Source organism: Vitis vinifera, chromosome 19 (assembly GCF_030704535.1).
Source record: "Vitis vinifera cultivar Pinot Noir 40024 chromosome 19, ASM3070453v1".
NCBI lineage: Eukaryota > Viridiplantae > Streptophyta > Magnoliopsida > Vitales > Vitaceae > Vitis > Vitis vinifera.
In genome coordinates, this window is record NC_081823.1 from 6,813,080 (window position 1) to 6,834,398 (window position 21,319).

The 21,319-nt window shown below is 33.8% G+C and overlaps 3 protein-coding genes across 3 annotated transcripts; all 3 read left to right on the forward strand.

The window, feature by feature from the left end:
• Positions 1-227: 227 nt before the first annotated feature.
• LOC100257173 (dihydrolipoyllysine-residue succinyltransferase component of 2-oxoglutarate dehydrogenase complex 2, mitochondrial) lies at positions 228-5,295 on the forward strand. The gene is made up of 7 exons (XM_059735661.1): positions 228-590; positions 1,373-1,443; positions 2,017-2,250; positions 2,352-3,808; positions 3,894-4,004; positions 4,106-4,300; positions 4,483-5,295. Exons 4-7 carry the CDS (start codon positions 3,656-3,658, stop codon positions 4,672-4,674), a joined length of 651 nt encoding a protein of 216 aa, XP_059591644.1. The 5' UTR covers positions 228-590; positions 1,373-1,443; positions 2,017-2,250; positions 2,352-3,655; the 3' UTR covers positions 4,675-5,295.
• A 2,809-nt stretch (positions 5,296-8,104) lies between these two features.
• Positions 8,105-9,370, forward strand: LOC100264022 (probable F-box protein At4g22030). The gene has a single exon (XM_002277759.1). It carries the CDS (start codon positions 8,105-8,107, stop codon positions 9,368-9,370), a length of 1,266 nt encoding a protein of 421 aa, XP_002277795.1.
• A 4,972-nt stretch (positions 9,371-14,342) lies between these two features.
• Positions 14,343-16,323, forward strand: LOC104878224 (protein FAR1-RELATED SEQUENCE 5-like). The gene is made up of 3 exons (XM_059735109.1): positions 14,343-15,584; positions 15,693-15,767; positions 16,318-16,323. Exons 1-3 carry the CDS (start codon positions 14,343-14,345, stop codon positions 16,321-16,323), a joined length of 1,323 nt encoding a protein of 440 aa, XP_059591092.1.
• Positions 16,324-21,319: the final 4,996 nt, after the last annotated feature.

A 21,319-nucleotide genomic window follows, 5' to 3' on the forward strand; every position in this document is an offset into this window, starting at 1 on the left:
GACGGCTTTGTATTTTTAAAGGAGAAAAAAACTAATAACTTCTATAAATAATATAATAACTTTTACATAAAAATTACAAATTTATCTTATATTCTTAAAAAAGTATTTTAAAAATCTAATAAAAATATATTTTTATTTTTATAAAAAAATAATTTGTAGAGAGAGAGAGAGAGAGAGGGCCATCAAAAGCTATAACGTAAGCTTGGCGCGCCTCTAAAGCTAACGTGAGCTCGTTTCTCTTCAGCGAAAATCAAACATCGCCGAGATCCTCCTTAATCTCTCCAATCAGGTCGCACCTCACTCTCTCTCATTTTTCTCCACCTCTGTTTGGTTCTCCAGAAAAAATCTGGAAAACAAAAGAATAAAGAACAAAAAACTTCCGATCTTATTTTTCGTGTTGGTTTTTTTTTTTTTCTTCATAATCCAAGTTTGGAACTTTTATTTTGTCTTTGTCATTATTTTTTTCTCGGTAACTACACACTGGTTCTCGGTAACTACACGGTGGCAACTGAAGGCCGTTTTGTGGGATCAGACGAAAGATGTTTGGTGTTGTAAGGCGAAGCGTCGCTTCTCGAGGCTCGTCTGCTTCGGTTAGAACCCTATCTTTTGTACCATTGATTTGATTTTCTCATGGGTTTGTAGATGTGTGATGTTAGTTAACCACTATTTAGTTTACCTATGAAAATTAAACGATTAGCTTGTACGTATACATACCTGTTTAAGCTTCAAATCTATTTGTTATTGGGCGGTTTATGAAAGTTGTGAGCGTTTTCACCACATATGGTATTGGATCAAAATTAGAATTTTTTGGATACCATTTGGAATAATTGCTAAGGTGTGACAACCCGCTCCAAGTGGGTATATATTTTACCCTTTTTGTGTTAAGGGGCTTGGGAGGAGAGACAACAAGACACCCATTGGGGGCAACTAAATGAAAGCCCACATTGGGTCGGGATCAACTTTGATGTCATTCTGTAATGACTCTCACCAAATTGTGTAGATATTGTTCATTGTAAACGCATTTACATGATTAAGAAGAGTTTAAAAAACCAAACCTGCTACAATCCCAGATTGAGTTCCCTGATTGTGGTGATCCCTGATATGTATGGTAGGAACAGATGGGATAGATTATAGAATTAACTTGCACCATGATTTTCCCTCTTTGGAATGGTCAATTCCTTACTTCCAACACAGGTTAAATAGAGATATCAATCCATCCCAGTTCATTAAAAGCAATTTAAAATGAAGAAAGCTAAATACGGCAGAAATTCATTAAAAATGGGGCTATTGGTATTCTTGACCTGCTACTCCTTAGCATTTTTCTCTTAATTTTTTTTGTTTATTTTATATTTTAGTTTATTTTTTTATGCAGGGAAGTTGCTGCCTGCCTTCATCCAGAGGCTACCATGCAAATGCAGAGCAGGCATTTTTCTTCAGACAATGGTTTGATATTTGCATGTCTCTCTTGGTGAATTCCTATTAAATTACGTGTGTCCATGTTATATGTAGGTAGAAAGTACTTAAATGTAATTGTTCTTAATATGATTGAGTTGAGGTGGCATCAAATTTCTTAGCTGTAGTTTTCTTTCAGTGAAGCTCTCTTCACAACTTGTGTCTAAACACAAAATTTTGGAAGAACATACATGTGATCGACTTAAATAACACAGTACTATATTTGACATCCATCATAGAGATGCGTATAGTGCATCCATCTAGGGTAGTGTGCACATGATTTCTTGGGATATCGCACTGGCATTTGGAAACTATGCTGCCCACTTAAGTGTAAAGTAAAATGCCTAGTCTTGGAGCAATTAAGATCTGGATTACCCTGTCTGAAAAGATGGTGTCAAAAATTCAAATGTTCTTCAAGCTAATGCATAAACCCGAATATGTTCCATTTGCCTCTCAGCATCATCATACTTAGGCATGCACATGCAGACACACAAATGTATCAATTGAGTTGTATTTAGTCTAAAATCTGTGTGCTTTTATTTCTTCTATATGCATACAATGAAGGTGATTTGGTTGATGCTGTTGTCCCTTTTATGGGTGAATATATTAGCGACGGCATTCTGGCAAAATTCTTGAAGAGCATGTTTTTCCCAGTACCTATCCCAATTGTTTCGTTAATCAGGTTATTCATTCTTTATAATGTTGAATGAGTGATTATGCACTTCTGATGTCATGGGAGCAGATGCTGGTGACAGAGTGCAAGTTGATGAGCCTATTGCTCAAATTGAGATAGATAAGGTGCAAATTCTGAAGTGGTATTTAAGTGCTGTAATTGGAGGTTTCTAGGTTGTGTAGGGAAATTATTACCTTTGGTTCTTGAATTTCTTATTTTTCATCAGGTAACAATTGATGTTGCTAGTCTCAAGGCGGGTGTGATCCAGAAGGTAAAATATCTATAGATTTGGATTTCTGCTATACACCCTTTACTTTTAAGTTCATTACCATTTTATTTATTTATTTATGTATTTTTTTTTACCTTTATAAAAGATTAGGATGCTGATTTTTAACTTTGGCATTGGTATTTAATTGCTGGTAGTTTGTTGCAAAGGAAGGAGATGTTGTAGACCCAGGTACTAAGATTGCTGTCATTTCAAAATCTGGTGAGAGTGTAACCCATGTTGCTTCATCCAAGAAGAAATTGGACGAAGCTGCTCCCAAGCCACCTCCTGCTGCTGAAATTAAAAATGAGAATAAAAAATCCAAACCTGAAACAGCTCCTGTTATGGGGAAGCCGAAAGTACCCCCATCACCACCTCCTAAACAGTCTGCCTCAGAACCCGTGCTTCCTCCTAAGGAAAGGGAAAGACGCATAAGTCTTGTCATTTTTGCTCATACACAAACTGAAATTCCTTAATGTTATGTCTTTCATGGCTAAACAAATGTTTTAGTAAAGAAGTCTTCGTCATCTAGATTCAATATTTTTAGAACCTATTTTGATTACAGGTTCCCATGACAAGGCTTCGGAAACGGGTTGCAATGCATTTGAAAGATTCTCAAAACACTTTTGCTATGTTGAAAACATTCAATGAATTTGATATGTATGTTATTTATTCAACCAATTTATAATATTAGGAGTCCATGTCAATTTGCTCAGATAAAGTTGAACTCCACTTGGAATTGTTTTTGGTTAAACTCCACTCTGAATTGTACTTACCAAAGCTGGTCCCTGCCTCTTAGTTTTTAGTCCAAAACCTAACTGAAGCATGAAGAAGTCTGGACTGAACCATAGAAGTAATCAGTCAAAGTTAAGGCCAAGTGAATTTAGTTTGCATCTTGTTTCACTGGGACTTGGCCCAACTTATTGAAAAATTTCATTTTTTCTTTATTTGCATGCAATGTTAATGACCTACACTGTTAAGTGAAATGTGGATGCTTTATAAATGCATATCAGTGTAAGGTTGATCTTATTTTGTAACTTATCTGACTGTATAAAATATGTTAGGGTTTGTTTTGAGCTTCAACCTGTTTACCCAAGTCATCAACCGAAATTGGATAGACCTAGTTCACATGTTAACAATCTAGGACCAGAGTGCTTGAAGAGCCAAATAAAACTGAGCTGAGAATGGTCTCTGGTTTGCTTACAGGTTGTGCTAAACAAATTTGCGTCATCAATATATATTGAAATTGCCTGACGCATTTTAGCATGCTATCAGGCACTTCTGGTGATTTTTGTCTGTTTTTTGCTGTGCTTGCTGCTTATTGCAGGACCAATTTGATGAAGCTTCGTTCTGATTATAAAGATGCATTTTTTGAAAAGCATGGTGTGAAGTTAAGATTTATGTCAGGGTTTGTTAAGGTAAGCAGCATGTCCTAAATGTTGAAATTTGCTCAGTGTTTGTAGTTTAATTTAAGGATATATATGTTTTTGTATTATATTGCAGGCTGCTGTAAGTGGGCTTCAGAATCAGCCTATCATCAATGCGGTCATTGATGGGGATGATATCATATATAGAGATTATATAAATATCAGCATAGCTGTTGGAACTCCAAAGGTTTGTCAGCGCCGACCTGTGGCTCATTACACTGAGGTCCTTGCTCATGCATGTGGCCCTGAGCTTTTTTTTTGTCCCCTCCTAATCCTATTTCCCAACAGGGCCTCGTAGTTCCAGTTATTTGTGATGCTGGTAGGATGAATTTTGCTGAGATAGAGAAGGAGATCAATACACTGGCCAAGAAAGCAAATGATGGAACCATATCAATTGATGAGATGGCTGGAGGTTCATTCACAATATCCAATGGTGGTGTGTATGGAAGCCTTTTGAGTACTCCCATCATCAATCCCCCTCAGGTTCAAGGCTTTACTGATGCAATAAGTTGAAATTTTGGTGATTCTCTTTTAATAATCTAGAAGATATACTTTTTCCTTCATGCCCTGATGATAAATTGTCATAAAACCCTCTGGTTATCCATATCAGTAGATTCCTTTCGTAATTAAACAGAGAACCTCACACATTCTAACATCTTTGACAGTCGGCAATCCTGGGTATGTACTCTATAGTGAAACGTCCCATGGTCGTTGGAGGCAACATAATTGCAACGTCAATGATGTACATTGCTTTGACATACGATCATTGGCTAATTGATGGAAGAGAGGCAGTGTTGTTCTTGCGCCACATCAAAGAAGTCATGGAGGACCCTTGCTGTCTGCTTCTTGACATATGAAGACAGACACCAGTAGCAGCAGTTTGGTTATCACACTCAGGATCCCAATATAGACTCCACTCATCCAATCAAAATAAAAGGAAGGAGAAGTTTTGCAGGTTTTCATTTCTCAGACTCACCTCTTTACCAAGTTTTCCTATTGCGGGATGCCTTAGTTGAAATGGGAGAACCTTGTTAGCATCGATATTTCTATTCTTTTTGTGGTTGATTTCTTTACTTTGAATGCTATCTTATCGTGATCTTGCCCTGAAATCACCACATTTATATACTATCTCCAGTTGTTTTCGGCCTGGTCCAGTTAAAAATCTTATGCAGATAGCTTGATTTTGTGAAATTTAATTCACAAATATGAATCATATCTTGGGGACTTGATTCATTTGTCTACTTGGTATAATATTTACTCGAATTAAATCATGTGGATAAAAATAAGATTAATTTTCACTTGAATTAAACCACCTGAATGAAAATAAGATCATAGGAAAATGTTAAGATAAAAATCCAAGTCATTCCTAAAACCAAGTTATATCTGTCTCCTTTCTTTCTCAACCATTTTTTCATGCTAGCCCTTCTAAAATTTCTGCTTATACTGTTCTTAATTTGCAAAATCTTTTAAATTTGATGTATATTTTTAATATAGACTGTTAGTGTATTAGTTTAAATTGGTAATTCTTGCTGCCAAGATTATTGATTTGAAGCTACTTCATTATCATGGAGTGTTATACTACATTTTTAAGTTGAAGACAAAAATTGAAACTAAGGTGCATATATAGTTTTGAATTTTGGTTAAATAATAGTGAAACTAGTATTATATATGTATAAAAAAGTCTAAAAGACTTAAGGAAGGTTAAATTTCTTATAGGTTTTTTTCAACTTTATTAGACTCTTCATTTTATTCTAATTGGGTTTTTGTATTTATAAAAAGAAAACTATTTTTCATAACCTTATTAAAGGGACATACACCAAGAGAAAGAGAATATTTTGTCATTAATTCATCATTGATTCTAAACTTTCAAAATCAAGGTTTTGATAAGAAAATCTTGAAAGTCCTTGCAAAGAAGAAGACAGAGGTCTAGGATCTGAGCTATCGAGCTTCAATATGGTTTTGTGGATCCATTAAGAAGCACAAAAGTGTGTTGCCTCATAGACATGAAGAATACGTGTATGTATTGGTTGGTATAAGACTTGTAGGAAGACGCATTGAATCAATTAAAATTGTGTATGATTCTTCAAATTTAGTGAATTTTTGTCACAAACTATAAGATCCATGGATTTTGTATTGATAAAGGTTTGAGGCAATCCATGTAGGGTGAATAAGTAATCCTTAAAGGTTTATGCCCAATGGAATATCTTAAATTAATAACTCTAGGTCTATCCCAAATTGACTAATGAGATTCAATTATGCCTTTTAGATTAGTTATATGAGAATTGATTTGTGTACTAATAATCCAAGATATCTATACACCATTTGGGCATAAATTTTTGAGAATTACCTATTCACCCTAGTACTAGAAAGCTAGATGATCAACTTTCTAAGAGGAAATCAGCTATTGGTAAGAAAGGTATTGGCTATATCAATAAATCTATCATCCTAGTAGTGATAAGAATACTTTTGTTAAGCCTATGGAAACACCTCCCAATGAGAAGACTCCTTCAAAGCCCTCTCTTACAGGTGTCTTATGCCATAGGTTTAGAAGCAATGATTGTGAGTGCTATAACAAGCTATTCGACATATTCCAAGCTTATGTGAATATTTTTCGTTAGTGTATCCAACTCTCTTAGGAATTGAATCTTAATTATTTAAAAAGTAGGAAGTCTCACTCTAGGTCTAGGAAGATTCGATCTAGCATTGCCCCAAGGGTTAAGTCTAAGTTAGAAAGAGTGATCTGACCTGGAGGGTAGCTTTCATTACACTTACAATTAGAGTTCTTAATGATTGATATTTTGATAGTGGGTGCTTTTAGTACATGACATGAGATAAACCATTCTTCACCATCTTTGAGGATTTCAATGGGGCAAATGCTACCTTTGAAGATGGGAGTATGGGAGTATGGGTTGTGTGAAAGATAAGAGATCTATTACCTTACCTAGTTTTCATTTGCATAAGGATGTTTTAATGTTGAAAGACTAAAGCAAATTTGATTAGTATTAGTTAAATATGTAACAATCGGTTAAGTGTTCTAAGATAGGCGTGAAGTTTTGATAAGAAAAGAAAATGTATCCTATTAGGATTTTGGACTACTGACAACTGTTATACATGCATTAATCAGTCCTAACACTCATTAGTCTTTGGTGTGTATATTGAATTGTGGCACAAGAGGTTATGACACATCAACTATAGCAATTTCATTAGGTTTGTCAAAAATAAGTTAATTAGAGAAGCCTCTAAACTTAGTGAGCCTAACACCAAATTTGTGGTGTCTTAAGGAAACATTAAAATGTCACATAAGAAGTTAGATGAAATCTCCACTTTTAGGCCACTAGTTTTACTACACATGTACTTATGGGTCCTGTGAGGATAGAAAGTATGGTAATGAAAAAGTATGTCCTAGTGTTCCTAGATGGGTTCTAGGTTCACATTCATTGCATTCCTTATTTAGAAGTTAGAGGTCTTTTATCATTTGAAGGTTATCAACAAAATGAAAAAGGGTATTCGCTTGTGAAGATTAGAAGTTAATTAAAGTTTAAATATCACTAATTTAAATAATATACTATAAAATTTAATTATATATGATATCCTATATATATATATATATATATATATATATATATATATATATATAGTATAATTATTAATTATTAAAATTATTAAATACTCAATTGGATTTCATACGTTTTGCCTGACGTCCCAACCTAAATCCAATCCGACTTCGATTCATGTTACCTTTTTATTTCCTGAGTCCAACTCAAATTGTGAATGAGACCGCCGAAACCGACCTAAAACAAGCTTCGGTTCAGATTGGGTTGAGTTGAAGCTGCCCAAGGCGCACCCCTATTCAGGCTTATATATAGAAAAAGGACTGTGTCTTGCGTATACATGGTTCACTGGTCCTTGTTTTCTTTGGTCATCAGGTGCGTATCTACTCCTTAATCATTAGGGTAAAAATTTCTCTTAGAAAAAACCCTACTTGTTGAGAAAAATGAGTCCCAACCTAACCTACTAATCAGGTTTATGCCATTTAGTTTCCTTATTAGTGGTTTACGGATTCCAAGTCAAATTCATGACATCAAAGCAGAAGATGATTATGGAAAGGAAAAAGTTCAGTCAAAGCCGTGGAATTTCATTCAAAGAGTAGGAAAGTGGTTACACGCTCCTTCATTTCATACTTGAATTTTCTTTATATATATCTCCATCACCTGTCTCCCTACTCTTCAACCCATAATCAATCCTTCAAAACCTCGAAAACCTATACTCACACCATCACCAGTGACCATGGCAACCATTCAAGCATCATCTCTTTCTTCTTCTTCTTCTTCATCTTCTGGTTCAGCTTTTCCCAGAAACATCAGAGCAGCTGCCTCAAAGCCCCAGGCAAGCCATCTTTCAATTCTGAAGCTTCCTAGTGGAAACTTGGTTCAGCAACTGAACAGAGAAAATGGCTTACGAACCATCAATTCTGTAGAAATGAAGCCTCTTGTTAGTACTAATATGAGAAATGATGAAGCACACTGTAACTCAAAGGTGGTTGAGGAGCTTTACGCTATAATGGAAGCTGTTGCGGACAGATCAGAAATGCACAAAAATATTTGTGTGCAGCGTGATAATTGGAACCGTCTTCTCCTCAACTCTGTAAACGGGATGACAGTCACAGCTGCAATAATGGCTGGACTTGCATCTGTGAGTGGTCGGGGTGCACCACACTTGGCCTTGAAGCTCTCCTCTACTCTACTCTACACAGCAGCTACTGGGATTTTGATGGTGATGAACAAGATTCAGCCGTCTCAGCTGGCAGAAGAGCAAAGGAATGCAGCTAGATTGTTTAAGCACCTTCACCAGCAAATCAAGACTGTTGTTGCGGTTGGAAGCCCCTGTTTGAATGATGTGAACGCTGCAATGGAGAGGGTGTTAGCGCTGGACAAGGCCTATCCCCTTCCCTTGCTAGGGACGATGCTCGAGAAGTTCCCAAAGACTGTGGAGCCTGCAGTGTGGTGGCCGAGAGAACAGAGGTCTCCACATGAGAAGGTTGGTGGGGGGATGGAGAGAAATGGGTGGAGTGAGAAGCTTGAGGAGGAGATGAGGGAGGTTGTTGGGGTGCTGAAGAGGAAGGATGCTGCAGAATATGTGAGGCTAAGCAAACTAGTATTGAAAGTGAACAAAATTCTAGCCATTTGTGGCCCTCTTTTCACTGGCATCGCAGCCATTGGATCGGCGTTGGTGGGATCGCCCTGGAATGGGTCGTGGTCTGTGGTGTTGGGTGTGGTGTTTGGAGCTCTGGCCACAGTGGTAAACACATTGGAGCATGGTGGGCAGGTGGGCATGGTGTTTGAGATGTATAGAAGCACTGCCGGGTACTTTCAGCTCATGGAAGAGACCATAGAATCAACTTTGAAGGAGAAAGAGGTGGGGGAAAGGGAAAATGGAGAATTATTTGAAGTGAAAGTGGCTCTTCAGCTTGGAAGGAGCCTTCATGGGCTTCAAAACCTAGCCACCACTCCTTCCCCTTCCTCTGCCACTGAATTTGCAAGCAAGCTCTTCTGATTTTGATTCTTCTGTACCTTGGTTATACTCAGATTAATTTTTGAATACTGTCAGTTTATTAATCAACAACTTTTTTTTTTTTTATCAGAGTTCATAAATGGGTTCTCGGTAGATCAGTTTGTATCCAACTCATAGCATAGAATTTTAAGCTAATATTATGTTTCAACAAAAACCTGATAATTAATGTTATTCACTTTGTCTAGAATTGTGTTTAATAGTCCGTTTGTTTAGCGGAAGAGCATCGATTTCTGTGTACATTAAAGATAAATCTTACCTGTGGATAACACCTAGATGATGGGAATAAGTGTTCTTGCAACATTTAGAAAATGTGTCTCACAAATACTCACAATTCTCCTACTTTTCTCCTATGAATTTTTATTTTTATTTTTATTATTTTTTTTTTATCCTAAGTATGAACAGAAACTCAACCAATAATGGATACACCAACATTCTTCCAAAAAAGTTATTCAATACAAATCACATGCAAATGAAACTCCCCAAACATGATATATAAACAATTGCATCAACATAACCACTCATTTTCACGTGTCCCTTAACATCAATTAACAATAGGAAAGATATATGTTATTCTTTCAAAGCTCTAATAGCCAAATTTCAGCTCATGCTCTAATTAAATAAACAACATAACTTAATATAAAAATATCATCACCTAATAAAATATTAATAAATAAATAAAAAGATAGAATAAAGAGACAATGACACTAATTTTTTTTAATGTGAAAAACTTCTAAGAAGATAAAAAATCACAAACTTTAAGCAATCAAATAATCCACTATGAAGAAAAATTAGTTAAGTATAAAGATTTACCTAACCCAAGCCTTCCATCGTCTCTTTGACCACTTGCCTAAAATCTTAAAGCTTCAACCACTACCTTTTTTTTTTTTTCTTTTCTAGAAAACACTTGGAATCCACTCCAAACTTGGATCTTGACCTCTTTTTAAGTTTACATTAGAAGAAACTTGGTTTTTACCCCAAATATGTTAAATATGAATAACACAATGAATCAACCCATTTGAAACAAAAAATTTTCACTCAAAAATTGATTTTGAACTTCAGCCCAGGTGATTTTCTCTCAAGGCAAACACTATTTAATTTGGTAAGAAGCGCAAAAATAGAGTTTTTACTCTCAAAGCTGTCCTCACCACTTTTAGAAAGAGGGTTTAAGTATTAAGGTTTTGAAACTCATCTAATAGTTAAAAAGGATTTGAAAAAAAATGAAAGAGTGCAGATAAATCGAAATTTGATCGATTAGAGAGGAATAAAAGAACAAGATACAATAGAGACTATTATCCTTAATTAAATTCGATCAATTGAAAATTGATCTTAAATATTTAAATATCATGTTTTCTACTCCTTAAAACTTCATTTTTCAATAAAATGATAAAAGTTTACAACATAATTGATCAATGTTTATCATTATCCAATACTTTAAAAGCACTTATCATCTTCAAGTACATACAATTTGGAAAAGATAAGTGTTCAATGGAGGATTTGAGGAGTAAAAGTTACAAGACACAACGAGAATTTTGCGCTGAAATCATCGATATACAAAACATACTTACATGGTATGTTTTCCTAGTCAAGCAAGCGCCATGATTATTATACTGTACACATTATTTAATTACAATCAAATTGTGTCTGAACTTAATTTTGTGTGGTCGGCAAGATTGTGTAGGTCCACACGATTGAGGAATGTCCAGATGCTGTACGGTTGACTCTCTTATCTTCTCCAAATCAAATATAGAATTTAAAAAGAAAAAGTGTGATGAGCTAGTAGAAGAATTACATACCATGGCCCCTAAATTCCACCAATGCCTATTCACAAATGTGCCAATATATTTCAGAAATCGATTTGTTGACCATAGATTATTTTCTGGCCGGTGTCGAAACTTTATCATAATTTAATTGATATTTGAACATCAACTCAACTCAAAATTTTAACTTGACCAGCAGTTCTTTTCTTTTGACTTAGAACGATTTGTTGAGCCTTCATTTTCAAAGGAATCAGCTCAGCACATATCTGAAAAAGATTCAAGATGCATGATGGGTAGCTGCAGCTGATTTGAGACATATCCCATGTGATCTTTTCATAAATGAAAAGCATTATAATTAATTCTGTATTTGTTTAAAGCATAAAAAAATTCTCCAACATAAATGGATTGATAGTATCCAACGTAGTGAGGTCAACCTCCATGACCCTGTGACAGAAGGATGTGAACAACGTGGCGCATAATCAAATGCGCATGGAGCTTTCAGTACTGGAGAATGTATAGATGGGCTTTGAATGAGAGAAGAATATGTGGATTAGAAATTGATCATATGATGGTTTCTGAATGTGCATATGGTCCAAGTTGGACAAAGAGGTTGGTACGTGGGCATTTCAACACAGTATCACATTTAAAACACTAGCATTTTATGATCCACGTACGAGATGATTGAGATGTTGAATTTTGGGAAAATTCCACGGAAGCTTTTGATATTTTGCACGAACAAGAGAAAAAGCCAAGTCAAATGGAGCAGAACAAGGAAGTTAAAAATGGAGGCCAGCCATGTGGCCGTAAAATCTGACTGCTGTTCCTGGAAAACAATGTAAGATAAAAGGAGGGATTATGGAATTCCGAGGATCCTTTCTTTTCAACCTACGCACGATAAAGATGGCTACTTTTTTTTATGGGTTGTTCTATGGTACCCACTCTTCATTTCGGGGTATCTACCCACATTTGATCCTAATAAAAATATGATATGTGTAAAGTACATATCATTAAAAAATTTATAAAAACTTATCAAACTGGTAGAGATGACTTGTTGGTGAGAAATAATCACATGCATTTCATATATATCTAAATATTACAATTTTTTATAATTTATTATTAAATATCAAATATAATTTGTTATTTAATGCATTACCTAACTCCATCTAAAAAAAGAAAATCTTACCTACTACTCTTATACTCTCATTATTCATATATAAAAAAAAAGGATAGTAATTTAATATGAAAATTAAATAATTTCAACTACCAAATTACAAAATATATAAGATGTATTTTGATGAATCAAATTTCAAGATCAAGTTCAAAACTTTTTGAGAGAGAAATTTAAAATTTGTATTATATGAAGAAGATGAAGGATTTCAAGTGATTACAAGTGTCAAAGGTAATATTTGATATTTTTTATCCAAATATAATTGTTGTAGGAAGAAATGTGATGTTAAATAACGATTTTAGAATTTATTATGAGTTTATTATAAAATTTTGTTATCAAATTGTTATTAATATTTTTATATAATTTTTTTTTTTGCTCATAGATTAAATTTGAAGATGAAGCTTTATATGTCTTGAAGGATATCAAGTGATTACAAGTGTTAAAAGGTAACATTTGCTTTCTTTTTTTTTTCCATTTACATATAACTATTGTAGGTAGAAATGTCATGTTAAATGACATTTAAATATGTAATGATTTATAATATCTAGATTTTTTAATTTTTTTCTGAGAAATTATCATCAATATTTTGTAAGAGAGGATACGAACTTTCTAAGGGAGGGTACAAACTTTCTAAGGGTGGGTACGAACTTTCTAAGGGAGGTTACGAACTTTGTAAGGGAGGGTACGAACTTTGTAAGGGAGGGTACGAACTTTGTAAGGGAGGGTACGAACTTTGTAAGGGAGGGTACGAACTTTGTAAGGGAGTGTACGAACTTTGTAAGGAAGGGTACGAACTTTGTAAGGGTATGTACGAACTTTCTAAGGGAGGGTACGAACTTTCTAAGGGAGGGTACGAACTTTCTAAGGGAGGGTACGAACTTTCTAAGGGTGGGTACGAACTTTCTAAAGGAGAGTACGAACTTTCTAAGGGTGGGTACGAACTTTCTAAGAGAGGGTACGAACTTTCTAAAAGAGGGTACGAACTAGATAATGTAATTTTCTAACTACTCTATCTTTTATATTTCAATTTCTTCATAGATACGATGGACAAAGGCAAAGGAAAGGAATTTATCATTGATTTGAACAATGAAGACTTTGATTACCAATATGATAGCATTATTAAAACTAAGTCTAATGAAGAGGCCATTCTAGTTTCGGACAAGATTTTTAATGATTTAACTGTTGAAGATGTATGGAAGATGGAGTTTAGCTCAGTAGAGGAGGCAGAAGAATTTTATAATTTATTTGCTAAAGTTACCGGATTCAGTGTTAGAAAGGATGATGTGAAACGAGATAAAAATCAAAATATAGTATCTCGTAAGTGGGTTTGTTCGAAAGAAGGATATCAACATAGAGTGTGTTTAGAGAACGAAAATCGAAAACGAGAACCTAAGGCAGTAACTCGAGTTGGTTGTGAGGCAACATTTCGGATTGGGTTTAACAAACAAATGAACAAGTGGGTTGTGAAAAAGTTTATGGCTGATCATAATCATCCTTTGGTGGAACAAAAAATGTCCAATTCCTTCGATCCCATAGGGTCATTAAAAATGCAGATAAAGCTCAATTGAATGCAATGCGAGGTGTTGGCATGGGAACTAGCCAAATTATGGATTACATGGTGCAACAATTAGGTGGATATAACAATGTTGGCTTCACAAAAAAAGATCTATATAACCATGTTGATGCTGATCATAGAGTTCATCTAAGAGATGGTGATGCAGAGGGTGCTTTGGCTTATTTGTGTGGAAAGTCTGAAATGGATCCATCATTTTATTACAAGTACAATGTTGATGAAGACAACCATCTAGCAAACCTGTTTTGGGCAGATTCTACTAGTAAATTGGATTACAGTTGTTTTGGAGATGTGTGAGCATTTGATACAACTTATCGGACTAATGCTTATAAAAAACCGTTGGTCATACTAGTTGGCATTAACCATCACCATCAAACTATAGTGTTTGGATGTGCATTATTGGTAGATGAGAGTGTTAGCACTTATACTGAGGTCTTGGAGACTTTTTTGGACGCAATGAATAATAAGAAGCCTCTTTCTGTTATTACTGATGGCGATAAAGCAATGCGTAAAGCCATCAAGAGGATATTTCCAGACTCTTGTCATCGATTATGTGCTTGGCATATTCAACGCAATGCATTCACTAATGTCCATGTCAAAGATTTTACTAATCATTTTTCTAAGTGCATGTTCATGGAAGGCACCGTTGAAGAATTTGAATTTGCATGGAATGACATGTTGGAAATGTTTAATCTTCATGGACATAAGTGGGTGACTGATGTATATGCTAAGCGTTCTAGATGGGCAGAGGCTTATTTAAGGAGGCATTTCTTTGCTGGTATGAAAAGCACACAAAGGTGTGAGAGCATGAATGCATACTTGAATCGTTTCCTTAAAACTCGTTTGAAGCTGTTTGAGTTTGTCAAGCATTTTGATAGAGCACTCTCACGTATTCGTCATAATGAGGCAAAGGCAGAGTTTGAGACACACCATTCTTCAGCTGTTCTAACAACCAAACTCTATGCACTTGAGAAATATGCAGGGACTGTTTTCACAAGGCAATCTTTTCTAAAATTTAGGGATGAGATGAAGAATGCAAAATTGTTTTTCCCTGTCAGTACAGAAAATCATGGAGGTTATCGTGTCCATACATTGACCAAGTTTAGAAGCCCTGACAAGATTTGGAAAGTATGTTATGGTAATAGTGATCGGTCTATGAAATGTACTTGTATGATGTTTGAGTCAGTTGGTTTTCCATGTCCCCACATGATTGTTGTAATGAAGATAGAACACCTTGAAGAAATACCTGAGACTTGTATTATGAAAAGGTGGTCTAAGTTAGCAAAGGAAACGGTCCAAGTTCATCATGACAATGAAAGTCAAGGTGATGCGACTAACATCATACGATATGGTGCACTCAACTCTATGTGCTCACGGATGTCTTATTTCGCATCTCAATCGGAAAAAGCTTTTAAAGAGGCTAGATGTGAAATACAAAGACTCACTTGTCAAATGGAAGAACTTTGTAAAAATTCAGTGGAAGAAAGTGAGCGAGAAGATTTGAAAGCTACAAAACACCATGTTCGAGATCCTATCATTGTGAAGACGAAAGGTAATCCGGGTAACTTAAAAGACAAATTCAAGAAACCAAGGCATTGTGGGAAATGTAAGAAAGTAGGACACACTGTTCGAAAATGCCCAGAGTTCGTCAACACTCACAATGCATTTATCAACATTGAAGATTCAATTAAAGATATGGTATGTTCAAACACACATTCACTAAATTCATTAATTATTCACTTTAGTGTTATTTTTATTTGGTTAAATTGGTTGAAATAAAAAATTGAATTCTTTATATTAATACAGGGGGACATGCCTTCATTACTAAATCACAACATGGAAGGTGGATCAAGACACGGGACAAATGAATTTTCTCAAAATGTAAGTTTAACATTTTTTAAGTAATTTTTATTATGATGTGAAAAATATTACTTATTAGAGTAATTGAAAAATTAAATCATATTACAGACAACACTTGGCACATTTCAGAATGGTCCAGAAACAAGCTTAAATGATTCATGGCTCGGGTTACATCCACCAAATTACTTCACAAACCAAGTAAGAGTCATAGAATAAATTATTTACACCACATATCATATATCTATATATTGACAGAAGTTCCTTAACATTTAGTATTTAATCATATGGATTTTCTTTCAAAATATTATGTATAACTGTAAATATTTTCAATGTAGGTCACCATGAACCACTTTACATCCGGAATTTCGGGAGCAAGTTCTACATATCATAACCAATGAGTTGTACTACAATGCAAAAAATTATGTACAAAAAAAAAAAAATCAACTCTTGATTGTATTCTATACTCTTCTTCTCTTTATTTTTGCATGATTCTGAACTTTATCTAATATTATAGATTTCTCACTATTTTCATCATCAAGAAGTAATTTGATTGCCAATTTGTGTCTTATAGCTGTAGAGTCCCAATGGGAAGGGGTTGAACTTGAGTCCATGAAATTGAATCTTCGCATATGATTAATGACATGGACTCCACAATCCCACCTAACAAATAAAATGAGTAAACATTTATCTAGTTAGTACATAGAAATATTATCTTGAACACATTATATTTGAAGAAACAATTATGCTTGCTTACCCATTGGCTTGCACATCTACCCATGTAGGTCTTTCAATGGGAACACTTGCTAAATTCTTTAGATGCCCATTGAGATTAAAAAAATGTGCACACTCTTCAACCTAATATTCATATCGTTATATCTTTTAGCAAAATAAAACATGCTATTTAACAACTAACATTAAAAAGTAATAAAATTCATTAAAATATAAGACATACCACAGTTCTCATAGATGATGTTCGCATGTCATCCCTTTCTATTGATGGTAATGAATCCAATATATTAATATTATGTTGATGAAGATTTATAACACACAAATACCAATGATCCGGACATGTATCGTGCATCGGGATGTATATCTAAACAAAACACACATTTTAGCATTGATAATTATTTACAACTATGCTATGAATCCAACTTCAAATATGTACCTTATTGCAATCATTCATTTCATCCATGTGTTTGATAATATGTGTGAACATCTTGGTAGCAGTTGCCAATTTTCTACCACCATGTAAGATTATTTGCTATGCAAAAAAAAAAAAAAAAAACATATATATATATCACAATATTTATTAGGTTTATTTTTTTTCTTTAATAAGAAATATAATGGATGAACATACCGCAAATGTGGTGGGTAAGTAGCATCTGATAGGCCGTATTCCTTTGAATTTGTTCTCAAAACTATTAAGTTTGCATGCAAATACATTTATGATCTAAAAATGAAACACAAAAAAGTTAACAATGTTAATTATGTAATAGAATTAATAAGAATTGGGTTTATCCTTGTATTACTCACCACATCGAGTAATTCTTGTCTAGGCCCTAAAGTTAAGAAGTCTGCTCGACTTGCATGCTCATATTGAAAATTAACAAGAAGTTTACTGCAAAATATAAGATATTTAATAAGTATAACTTTTAAAACATGACATACATAAAGTATAGTCAAAATAATTGGCTTACACACCTTTTGTCCAATGAAACATCAAACACATAAGCAACAACTAGAGACTCAAGTGTACTCAAGGAATGTGAATCCTCCACGTTCGGCAAAATGGACATGGGGATTATCTATATTGAAAACATCTCTAACAAACATTAGTTATCTTTCACTATATTATTAAGTATTTATAAAATACTACATCAATGAAGTAACATATTACCTCTAATACCTTTTGTGATCCAACAACTATGCTTGGGAATCTCTTAGGCTTTGGCATCTTATTGGATTGATGAATGTAGGGTGACACCTTGAATTTACTAGGCTTGCGTTCCATTGTTGATCGTGTTTTCTTCAATTGACGTGGGAGCACCACCAATGAACTTAGTTGTTCTTCTTGTTTTTCAACATATGAAACATCAACATTAACCTATCATGTATTTGAACATTAGTATATATAGAACTTTGTAAAAAACTAGGTCTTCATAATATGCAAATACCTTTTCATCGTGACATTGATTGTTGACAATGGGAGAAACATGTAACTCCATGTCACCACATGAGTTATTCTCACTCAATCTCTCTTCTACAACAACATTGCTCATAGGAAAAAACAAACGTTTCAATTCCATATATTTTTCTTCAAATTCTCTAAAAGTTGATTCTTTACAACTTTCATCCATATTAGAAACATTTGTTTGTAGCACAAATTTTTTCAACTTCTCAAAAGCTTCCTCCATACCCATCAAACTTTTTTCTTCAACCTAGTAACAAATAAAAATTTCCAATATCATGAAAAAAAAAGTTTGAGATGAATAAACTAATGTTTATAAATATAGTATGAAAAAGTACCTTATGCCCTTCTTCTTGTTGTTCATGAACTTTTGCATCTTGTTTATCACCATCTTCTACATTTCTCATATCATTATCTTTATGATCACTTGTTCTCTCATCTTTCTCAACCACCTTCATTTTTTCATCATTTTCATTTTCCGCACCATTATTTTGCTCTATATCCACACTTTGCCCAATTTTTATAATCCATATCGTGACCTATAATTTATCCATAAACTTTATTATAATTGCAACATCACATAAACAAATAAGTTTTTCAGTTAGTAAATGTATCTTACCTTTGGATCATCATAACCTCCAAGTGTTTTGATTTTACGTTTCATCCTAGAAACCTCATCATCTCCCCATTCATTTATACGAGGGCTATATGCATTAAAACGTAAGTTCATACCCTTCTTTGTGGAAATGTGGTCTAGGTAGAAAATCTGCAAGAAATAAATTCCAAAATAATTATAGGGTTGAATATATCACAAATCTATTATTGTTAAAAATATCATAATATATCAACTTTGTTAAAAGTGTATTACCATTAGAAAAAATAAACATCCAGAAATCCTACTGCTTCGTTTCTTGGATTTAAAGTCGTTTATGCCTCGTACAAGGAAGAAGAATACTATTTGAGCCCAATTTATCTTCTTTATTGATGCGGTGTCTTGAAGGAGATGGAGGAAGGAAGGCTTGACACTAACTTTCATCGTTGGACATAACAAGGCACCCAAAACAAATAATACAAAACGAATTTTAAATTCATCCCCACATTTCTTTTCTTGCCGTATTTGGTTTTCTAACATCAACAATGGCAATTTTCTCTTCCCATCACAATACATGTTCTATAAATCATTCCGTTTACTTGTGCATCTCTCTATATCTACCTCCACTCCCTTAGCCTTCAAGCCCAAAATTAACTCAACATCCATTGGGGATAATTTAATGGAAGTGTTATGCACACTTAATGTGCATGAAAGAGTGTCAAAATTCTCTACCAACCAATGACATAAACTATGATCAAGTTTAGTACATCGCAATCCTAAAATACCTCCAAACCCTATTTCTCGTATGACGACCTTTTGATTAGGTTGCAAGTGTTGAAGTAGTTTATACACCCGATCAGGCGAACAACGCGTGTGAAGATATGACTGGAAGTCATAAATATACATAAGCAGATATATTTTAAATTGAAAGAAAATATTATCATAATTTAAAAACATAAATTTCGAATTTCTTACCTTTGATGCATTTTTTGAGTTTCGACCCTTTTGTTTTATATATTCATGAGGGCATTTTTTAGACTTCTCTAAGAACTCTTTTTTTTCTCCACTTGAAAGGGATTACCACTTTTTCCCAATCTCTTTTCGCAACTGTAATATTAAATTAGTTAGTTATCATATAGAGTATAAAAGTTGACTAAAAAACATAATATGCAAATATTCATTTCTTTTCTTACATCATTATTTATTATCAATTCCTTGTCATCTTTTTTTTCTTGCGAGTACTTGTTCTTGACTGCAAAAAACATCACATAAAAATGATTATATTTTCAACATATGAATAAATATCCAAAATGAATTAACTATATATGTATATATATTCTTACAAATAATAAAGCCATGAACCCATAGGAAGTTTTGGGTTTGAAGGGGGATCATTCTCTTCAAATGATTGTTTACTCCTGTTTAAAACACAACATTATGAATGTAATTTACAACTAATTAAAACTATGTACTATATTCAAATAATTAAGTGACAAATATAAAATCTTACATATTTGGCTTTCTAAGTCAAGATACAGTAAGACTGCTCAAAATAAGATAAACTCCTCTTATATTAAGCAATTGTGTAGCCTGCAACATAGTGAGCATACCGATAAGAATTAAGTTTTGAATTTGACAACAATGAGTTTGAAAATATTTGTAACAAAATGGAGTTTTTTCTAAAAATATTAATCATTATTTAATCATTAGATCGATGAGTTAAACTAATTAAAATAAATTTAAATTATCAAATAAAAATAATTTATTTACTTTAAATCTTTTTTTTTATTTTATCTTATCTTTTTTACATAGCATAGCAAAAAGGCATTTTTTAAAATTATATCAATTAATTTATAATTTTTTTAAATATAATAATGTCCAAATGTTTTAAGCTCTTTTATCATTCTTTTCATCTCCTTAGGATCTTGTTTCATTGTATGGTTTAGTCGCATTTTGTAATTTCCAAATTTTATTACAAGTCCTCTAAGCTTCGTAGCTGAAAGTCCACCATACTTTTCTTTTAACGCTTCCCACATTTCATGAGAAGTTTGATATACCTCATACTCAATCATAAGATCATCTTGCATACAACTTAACAACGTTATGCGAGCTAAATAATTTTTTTGTGAAAGATGCCACATCAACAAGATAAATATACATGTCATGTCTGGCATATCAAATTATTTACATGTTATGTACAAAACATAAAAAAAAATGTAATAAATAGAAGGAAAACTAATCTTCTCCCTTGAAACTAAAAGAAACAATGTTAGGATTATACACAGTGTCTTCTATAACTCTAGAAGTTGTTTTCAATAACCATAACCCTCTAAGATTTTTATGCCTACTAGAATTTGAAAATCTTGCATTTCGCAAGTTAGGAGAAATAGAAAGCACTGTTGTTCGTCTGATGGCATTCTTCACGAAGCATGTTTCCCAGTGTTCCTTGAAAATAGCTACTAGGTCATCAAAAGACCTATTTGTGAAACCATCAGGCCCTTCTTGAATGGATTCCCATATATTTTCAAGAACTTTTTTCTCAGGTTCTGTTAATGACATTTGTAGAATATGCATTTTACGGTTTGACTCTAAGATATATTCCTCTTCGAAACGTTTGAACATATTAGTCACATGATCCACATGTTCATTTGTAGAATGGCTAGGGTCCCTCTTGTAGTTCAAGATTGTATCCAAACGCGGCCAAGGTCCACTACCCCTTAGTACTTTCCTAGTTCTCTTCAATCGTACCATTTTGCACCTGACTAAAAGAATTTAATTTAATTTTAATGAGTA